Raw genomic sequence first — 9,222 nt, 5'->3', positions numbered from 1 at the left:
ATAAATTGGGTATTATGCTATGTTATGCCATGTGTGTGTGTGTGTGTGTGTATTAGAGAGAGAGAGAGAGAGAGAGAGAGAGAGAGAGAGAGAGAGAGAGAGAAATGAGTATCAGCATGGCAGCCTACATTTTGGGTCTCTCCTTGAGGACATTAGAAGCTGTCATGATGAGATCAATTCACTTCAAAATTTACAATGTGGTGGTACTATAAAGGTAAAGGTAAAGGGGTAAAGGGACCCCTGACCATTAGGTCCAGTCGTGACCGACTCTGCGGTTGCGCGCTCATCTCGCATTATTGGCCGAGGGAGCCAGCGTATAGCTTCCAGGTCATGTGGCAAACCAGAGCAGCACATGGAAATGCCGTTTACCTTCCCGCTGTAGCGGTTCCTATTTATCTACTTGCATTTTGACGTGCTTTCGAACTGCTAGGTTGGCAGGAGCTGGGACCAAGCAACGGAATCTCACCCCGTCACAGGGATTTAAACCGCTGACCTTCTGATCAGCAAGCCCTAGGCTCAGTGGTTTAACCACAGCGCCACCTGGGTCCCTCGGTACTATAAAACCCCTACTCAAATTCAAGGTTGTCCCTTCAATCCCAAGATATGTGTGAACAAGTTGTGGTCACTTAGGGCCACATGGTAGCAAGGGTGCCTACTTGCCTCCCAAATTAGAGGGGCCTCATCATGAGGTGGCATGTCCCACCCCTGCCTAGCAAGCAAGCATCCTGCCCCTGCCTCTGCAATGCCGTGGGGGCGCACAAGGGGTGCCCAGAGGCAGCAGGGGATGTCGGCGCACAAGTCGGAAAGCAACCAAGCAGGGCTAGCAATGCAAGCGAAGAACGGGGATCAGGGGTGCCAATTTCAATAAAATGCTGGGGGTGGCCAGATAAGGTCCACCCCACATAATCGATGACAAGAAACAACACACCCACACTATTTGAATGGCAACACCCATCAAGTTTGGAGGGCAGCCCCTTAAAATATTTTATTGGGGGGCGAAAGGACCTCAGCCCCTAGGAGTTGGCTCCTATGACTGGGATGTAACTGGGACATTTCTTCCTCTTCTTCCCTCCCCTGCCCCCGTTTTGAGGGCTCCCCAAGAAATAAGAGGCAACGCTCCAGATGCCCGGACACTGACCGAAGGCTCCTCTCGGTGGACCAGGATTGCCCTCAAACGCATACACACGTGAACCTCCTCTTCTGGCGCGCTACTTTTACCCGAAGTCACTAAGGCAAGCTGGTGACTATTGGGGGACGGCAGATCCTTTCGCTCCTTCCTTTGGGGTTCCTCTCTTCGCCGTCTTTGGGTTCCCGCTGGGAAAGCTTTGAAGAAGCGGAGGGAGGAGAAGCCGCTCAAACTTCCGCCCCGCGCTCAGCCGGAGACTCCGCGCCGCCCGTTTCCCTCGAAGAGAGACGGCTCTGGACTCGGAGCAAGTGCGAGCCTGCCTCGGAAACGAACTCCGCCTAGCAAGGCTGCGGAGCGCGGTGCGGCGGGCAGAGGCTGCGCTTGGAAGCGGCGCCAGCAGCCGAGCCGGGCCGGGCAAGCGCAGTCGCTCGCGCCCCTCGAATGGCAGGAGGCGAAGCGGAGCGCTCCGCCAGGCGCCCATCTCTCTGCCTCCGCCAGCCAGGGGTTAATTGAGCGTCCTGCGAGGCGATTGGCTGGAGTCTTGGGAGGCATTTGCATGAGCACCAGAGCCGAGGGAGGGAGGGAGGCTCCCCCCTGGATTTCTTTCCCCCTTCCCCGCCGAGGGAGGCTTCTTGTGGCTTCCTCTCCCCGTCACTCCTCCCTCCCTCCCTCCCTTCCCCGCGCAGCGGACCCTCGATGCCCGCATTTGGAATGAGCAGCCGAGGGAATGAGACCCGGCGCAGCTCGCCACCGGCCCTAGGATCCAGCTGGCTCCCGGGGAAGAGGCACCGGCCGCTGGCTATGGGGCAGCGATCCAGCCCTGGGAGCAGCACAAGCGCCAGTCAAAGGAACCTGCCGGTACGCTAAGCGGGGAGGGGGAGAGTGGTGGGGTGTCTGGAGGCTGCAGTTCTGGTCTGTTGGCACTTCTTTGGGAGGATCGCGCTGGGATCGTTTTCCAGGAAAGGTGCGCAGCAGGATCGGACGGTTCGAGCCTCTCCACCAGGAAGTTGGGCGGGAGCGAGCAAGGAAACTTCGCCCGTGGGGAAGGAAGTGGCACGAGCAATGTAGCACTTTGGGAGTGTAGAAATGATGGTAAAAACGGGGTGGGAGGCGTTGGAGCAGGTGTAAAAGGAAAGGCAACAGAAGCAACAGTTTCAGGAGGCAAGGCTGCTAGTTTTGCATCTGTCTTTTAACGGCGTGATCCTGTAGCCATCCACAGTAAGTAACGATGGTGATGAGAGGAGGATTGATAACAATAGCTCAAAGCTGCAATCTTATGCATTTATTTGGGAGGTAGTGATGCATCAGGATCATATTATGCTGATTTACTTAGAAGTGTGTATGCACTGGGTAAATACCCTCAGTGAGCCCTTCTTGAGAGTCAGCGTGCATACATACAATCAGAGCTGTGCATAAGGAAAAACAACTGAGGCCAGGAGGACCACTATGTGTGCTCAAAGGAACTCAGAAAAGGATCTCCCCCCCCCCCCCCGCTTCACCCAATCCTTAAATTAAAGTCTGCAAACTCCAAGAAGTGTGATAGTTCTATCAGAGAATGAAAAGGACCATGTGTGACAAAATTCCTCCAGTATTGTGGCTTTAAAAGGGAGCAAGGAGGATGCACATGTGTGGCCATTCCTAGTCACACATACTTGCTTATTTCAGTGGATCTTATTCTCGAGAAATTGTTCTTTGGGTTGAAGACATGGTTGTTTAACTTCAGGGGAAGAACCCATGAAGTCAAAGCAGCAGTGGCTAACATTTCTGTCAGTGCACAGTAAGTTTGATGAGCTGTGACTGCATATGGCTTTGTCTCATCTCCCAGAGGGAAGGTGAAAGGGTTAATTTGTGGCATAGGCATCTTAGATGACCATATCTGGCAAAGGACAGCCTTTACTGAATCTGCTGGACCAACGGAGCCAATTCTATTACTAATCTGAAGAAGAGAGGATGGTACCTGCGTTCTTGCATAGTCAAAAGCACTGTTTCTATATATATAGAAACAGTATATGTGTGTGTGTGTGTATATATATATATATATATATATATATATATTGTTTGAAAAATACAAAATTAATTGTGATGCATTTTATGCAGAAAACAGTGGTTTATGCTTTTGCTCCTAGATGGCTGCCCACTGTTTTGTTTTCATGCACAATCTGTTTATAGCTTAACAAAGATGCTAATACATTTGAGACAGTGAGGAAACTGAAGATGAAGTTTGAATATGCTTCTGTTTCTGCCACCCTTTATGGCATTGTATAGTGATCTACAGACTGCAGCATGGGGATTTATAAGCACAAACATATGTGGTTTTGAGCATATACATATACTGCTTCTTTTTAACGAATTCTTTATGACTGTTTTATTGAGGAAACTAATAGTTAAGAGTAAACGGGATGACAACTCTTCATTTATTGATGGTGAGTTTGGGGACTTCATGTTTCAGGGCCGGTGGTTGTGTGCGACAGAAGGAGATGGTGATCTATTTAGACTGAAGACTGGCACTAGATATAGGGAGGGTGTAGAGGTCAAAAATATGAGGCAGGTGGAAATTTTTCAGGAGGATGTACTCAGATGGTGGATTTGCGTAGGCTGGGTTGTTAATTCTGAATTCTGAAGATAATGGTCCAGTGCAAGGTCTTGCACAGAAAGACCTCTTTTGAGGGGCAAAATGGAGAGGGGGTGATTAAACTGATGCTCTCAGATGGACATGCCATTCGCTATCGCTAACCTCATGTGCATCTCTTTCCTCAGAACTTGTTCATTTTCCTGCTCTTCCTTGGACCTTTCAACTGCTTTGCAAGCTATAGCCATGCCACTGAACTTTTCTACAGCATCAATGAAGGGCTGCCCTCCGGGTTCCTGATTGGGAATCTAGCCCAGGATTTACAGGTCCAGGCAACATCAGAGGGAGAGGGAGAGGCCACAGTAGAGGGAAAGCAGCAGCCTCAGCAATGGGGGAAAACCCCTCTCTCCTTCAGCCTTGCCTCCCAGGGATTAGGAGGTCAGTATGTGAACCTAGACAACCAGACAGGAGAACTGTGCACCTCCGCAAAGGAGATTGACCGAGAGGCGCTATGCACAGAGGATAATGTTGGTTCTAGTGTGGTTGCCTCCTCCTCCTCCTCCCCAGTACCATCTTCTGAGTCGTGCTTGCTGTTGCTGGATGTTATGGTGTTGCCTCAGGAGTATTTCCGCCTTGTCAAGGTGAAGATTGCCATCCATGACATCAATGACAATGCCCCGTGCTTTCCCATGCCAGAGATCCACCTCTTTGTGCCTGAGAACTCACCAGTCAACACCCGTTTAGCTATAGAGCATCCGGCAGTTGACCCAGACATGGGCAGTAACGGAGTCCAGACATACCACCTACAAGATGACTTTGGGGTTTTTACACTGGATGTGGAGGAAAATGAAAGTGGAGAAAGAACGCCTTACCTGATTGTCATGGGTGCCTTGGACAGAGAGGCCAGAGACAAATATATTACCCTCATAACTGCAGAGGATGGAGGATCCCCTCCACTGGTGGGCAGTGCCACCCTCACTATTGGCATCAGCGACATCAACGACAACTGCCCACAGTTCAATGAGACCCAGATCAATGTCACCGTTTTGGGGAATTCTAGTATTGGGTTGCCCATAGCCTCTGTCCATGCAGTGGATGTGGATCAGGGAATCAATGCAGAGATCACATATTCCTACAGCCAGAAGGTTTCTCCATCATCCCGCACTTTGTTTCACCTTGATGAAAGCACAGGTGTTATCAAGCTCTCCAAGAGGATTAATGGTGACACTCCTCATCTCCATCGGTTGAGCGTATTAGCCAACGGTCCTGGCTGTATCCCTGCAGTGGTCACTGTCTTAATATCCATCATCAAAGTCACAATGAGACCTCCCGAAGTGATTCCTCGTTTTATAGCTAATGAAGTAGAAGGGGTGGTTTACCTGAGGGAATTGGAGCCTGTTAACACACCGATAGCATTCTTTACCATAAAAGATCCAGACGAAAAATCCAAAGTGGATTGCTATTTGGATGGTGACGGCCCATTCAGGTTGTCACCGTACAAACCATATCACAATGAGTACTTGCTGGAGACTACAAAACCATTGGATTATGAGGCTCAACAGTTCTATGAAGTATCAGTGATCGCATGGAATACTGAAGGATTCCATGTCAATAAAATAGTGAAAGTACAGGTTCTGGATGATAATGACAATTCGCCTGTTTTTTCTCAAACGCTGATAGAATTATCAATTGAAGAAAATAATTCCCCCAATGCTTTTTTGACCAAGCTCCATGCAACAGATGCTGACAGTGGAGAAAGAGGGCAAGTGTCTTATTTCCTAGGGCCTGAAGCCCCTTCCTATTTTGCTTTAGATAAAGTCACAGGAGTTTTGACAGTTTCCACCCAGCTGGACAGAGAAGAAAGAGAAAAATACCGCTACACAGTTAAAGCAGTAGATTCTGGAGTACCAGCCCGAGAATCAATGGCCACAGTTACCATCTCTGTACTGGATAAAAATGACAACAGCCCAAGATTTATCAACAAGGATTTTAGTTTTTTTGTGCCAGAGAATTTTCCAGGCTTTGGGGAAATTGGAGTTATAAGTGTCACCGATGCAGATATAGGGCAAAATGGCTGGGTAGCACTTTCTGTTGTAAATGGAAGTGACATCTTTGTTATAGACACTGGCAAAGGAGTGCTAAGAGCTAAGGTCTCTCTAGACAGGGAACAGCAAAGCTCATACATCTTATGGGTTGAAGCAGTCGATGGAGGTGATCCTGCCTTGTCCTCTACTGCAAAAATAACTGTCCTTTTGCTGGACATAAATGATAACCCACCCTTGGTCTTGTTTCCACAGTCCAATATGTCTTACCTCCTTGTCCTTCCTTCTACTCTACCTGGATCTCCTATCACAGAAGTTTATGCTGTAGATAATGATACCGGCATGAATGCAGTCATAGCATACAGCATCATAGGGAGAAGAGGTCCCCGACCAGACTCCTTTAAGATTGACCCCAAGACAGGCAATATCACTCTGGAAGAGGCACTCTTGCAAAACGACTATGGCCTTTATCGGCTTCTTGTTAAGGTTAGTGATCATGGTTACCCAGAACCTCTGCATTCCACAGTTATGGTGAACCTCTTTGTCAATGACACGGTGAGTAATGAGAGCTACATTGAAAGCCTTTTAAGAAAGGATCCTGATGTTAATGTCGAGGAAAAAGAACCACAAATCTCTATAGAACCCACACACAAAAGAGTAGAATCAGCATCTTGTATGCCTACCTTAGTGGTCCTATCAGTAATAAGCTTGTGTTCAATAACATTGGTAACTGGAATGGGTATTTACATCTGCCTAAGGAGAGGAAGAAAGTACCACAGAGGAGACGAAACTTTGGAAGTACAAATCCCATTAAATGGAAGAATTGATCTTCATATGCTGGAGAAAAAGCCTATGGAAATTTCCAATATCTGATGGCTTCAAATGGAAAATCTCAACCAAAACCTAATAATTCTGAATAGTGATTAAGTTCCCAGATACAGGATCGTCAGCAGTAGCTGCAGTGAAGGACTACTGATTTATAACTTATTATAATTGTAAATACTGTAGCTGTCTACAGCTTTTTTTTCAATGAAAAGAAAAAGAAAATCAAATTCATTGTACAGCTTTTTTATGAAACCATAGTGCTAACAGCTCGTAACCTGTCTGTGTAGACTTGGTCATCACAAGACCCACCCATAAATTAAGTCAGTATTCATAAAGTGAAAGGTAAGACAATGACAAATTCATTGTTAAATACTTTTTCATTCCTATGTCATTTTTTACCACAAGAGGGCAACATCTGCCATTCCTGTAAATGAGTCTGTTTAAAAGAAAATGAAAAGTATATTTTAAAACATTGTTTTTCTAAAGGGGAAAAATAAATAAAATAAAAGTATGGGTTTGAGGTATAATAATTATATGCTCTATTGTATATACAAGAAGTTGACAAGAAAATATGCACTGGTAAATCAAACAGAATGTTTTATTACCTCAGATGTTTAAATATATAAATCTCTCTATATATAGGAACGGCATTAACAAGAAGTGCAATTTCTTGAGGGTGCACATTATCCCCTTGTGAGGTTATGGACAGAAATTAGATGTTCACTTTTACCTCAATATGGAGAACAAACGTTATAAATTGCTTCAGCAATATTTTGATCAGTATCTCTTGGAACAAATAAAAGAAATATGCCATCTGGGATGCAAACGAGTCGAGGTGTGCACAGGGCAGAAAAGGGTTTCTGTTGCCAATTTCCCTGACATAACACTTCTTGAAACTTTTGGGATCCCTCTGTGCAAGATTTTCCCCAAGCCTTCAAGAGGATTGAGCACCTGCCACTAGAATCAAAAGTACAACAGCCTGTTCCTGAGCTCAGTGAGGCTTTCTCCTCAAGTAAGAGTGCCCAAGGCTGTAGACCAGGCATCCCCAAACTTCGGCCCTCCAGATGTTTTGGACTACAATTCCCATCATCCCTGACCACTGGTCCTCTTAGCTAGGGATCATGGGAGTTGTAGGCCAAAATATCTGGAGGGCCACAGTTTGGGGATGTCTGCTGTAGACTAAGTGCAGCAAAGTAAGGGAACAGTGAAATGCCAGTCATTTCTAAGGATTAATTATTTCTGTTACTTGAGAATAAGAGAGCCTGATAAACATCATGCCGACTCCATCGAGATTATCTGCATGTGGGAAATGGTTTCCATGCATGCATTGTCTTTATGGGCCCTGAACCTTAAATACAAAAAGATGTGACAGGGAGAAATCCTACATTCCGCTCATCCACTCACTACGAAACTGCTGGTTCCAGACACTCCTCTTGCTCCAAATAGGTGAATAGCCGTGTCAGAGGCAGAGCATACAATCCTTCTCATCTACTGAGGCCTACAGGAGAGATCCTTGTGTGCAGTTCCCAATGCCTGCAAAGATCTCCCGACTGGGTCCCATGATCAATATCCCTCCATTTCAGAATATTATAGTTCCGTGCACCACCACCCCAGCTAATTTTGTTGTTGTTGTTGATCTAGTGATCCCTAGTTGTTGTTAATAATGCTTTGTAGTTTCAGTAATCTATCAATAGTATTCCATCACTTTGGTTGTATAACTTTTCTTTAAAAAAAAATGTTTCCGAATTAGATATCTCATATTGAAACAAAAATTATTGGTCATATGAACCTTTGGTTTTTCTAAATTTGGGTTCTTGCTATTCTCTCAATGGGTATTTTGTGTGAGAGAACAGCAGCTAATTACTGACTTTTGGCTCCCTTCCTTTTCATTAGCTTTGTCTTTTGGGTCGTGCCCATAACTTTCCTTCTTAAAGCCAGTGACATATCTTCCCAGAAATTTAGACACCTGCCTGCCTCTGCAGCTACACAGCAGAGGGGTTATCAGCAACGCACACCTTTAACAATGATTGCAAAAGCTGCAAAACTATCATGCAGATGTCTCCATCAAATCTAGCTGTGTAAAACAAGGCAAATGAGTGCTCTGCTTAGAACTGACACTTTTCTTGAGTTCTGACAATATGTCTGTACTGTACCAAAAGTGTTTATATGTCTGCAAATAAAAACTATATTTTCATAATATTTATCTGTTATTTTATGGAACCTAGATGCCTACCTACCTACACACTATGTACGTGGATATGTGTACATTAAAAGGGGGGGATATGTATCTCAGAGATGCTGGAAAGGATGAAAGTTTGTTATTATGTTAGCTCAACATGTTTAAGTTCAAGTGAGCCTCTTCACGGACTCGCTCATCTGTTTCTTTATAGGTTCCCTTGAGCTGAAACATGTTGGGCTACCATAATAGTGAACATTCAGCCTTTCCAACATCTCTGAGATACACATCTCTCCCCCCCTTTTATGCATTTACAGCCCTAGATGTTTCCTGTTATATATATATATATATATATATATATATATATATATATATATATATATATATATACTTTGCAGTATATGAAATGTCACTGAATGCAATCCAATGTAACTTTCCATAAATATTATTTTCTTATACATCAATCTGTGAAATCAAAGAGCTA

At 45.3% G+C, this 9,222-nt stretch overlaps 1 protein-coding gene across 1 annotated transcript; it reads left to right on the top strand.

The window, feature by feature from the left end:
* The first annotated feature begins 1,693 nt into the window (after nucleotides 1-1,693).
* Nucleotides 1,694-8,761, top strand: PCDH20 (protocadherin 20). Its single transcript, XM_035116127.3, has 2 exons — nucleotides 1,694-1,984; nucleotides 3,884-8,761. Exons 1-2 carry the CDS (start codon nucleotides 1,823-1,825, stop codon nucleotides 6,608-6,610), a joined length of 2,889 nt encoding a protein of 962 aa, XP_034972018.3. The 5' UTR covers nucleotides 1,694-1,822; the 3' UTR covers nucleotides 6,611-8,761.
* Nucleotides 8,762-9,222: the final 461 nt, after the last annotated feature.

The sequence above is a fragment of the Zootoca vivipara genome, chromosome 4, assembly GCF_965207765.1.
Source record: "Zootoca vivipara chromosome 4, rZooViv2.hap1.1, whole genome shotgun sequence".
NCBI lineage: Eukaryota > Metazoa > Chordata > Lepidosauria > Squamata > Lacertidae > Zootoca > Zootoca vivipara.
Note: the sequence above shows the minus strand (reverse complement) of the source record. Positions and strands in the feature narration are given on the sequence as shown.

Excerpts from the sequence above, each read along its gene's own strand:
- PCDH20 (XM_035116127.3), top strand. The coding sequence starts at position 1,823 with ATGCCCGCATTTGGAATGAGCAGCCGAGGGAATGAGACCCGGCGCAGC. Across the intron at positions 1,985-3,883 it reads CCAGTCAAAGGAACCTGCCG|AACTTGTTCATTTTCCTGCT; the intron begins GTACGCTAAGCG and ends CTCTTTCCTCAG.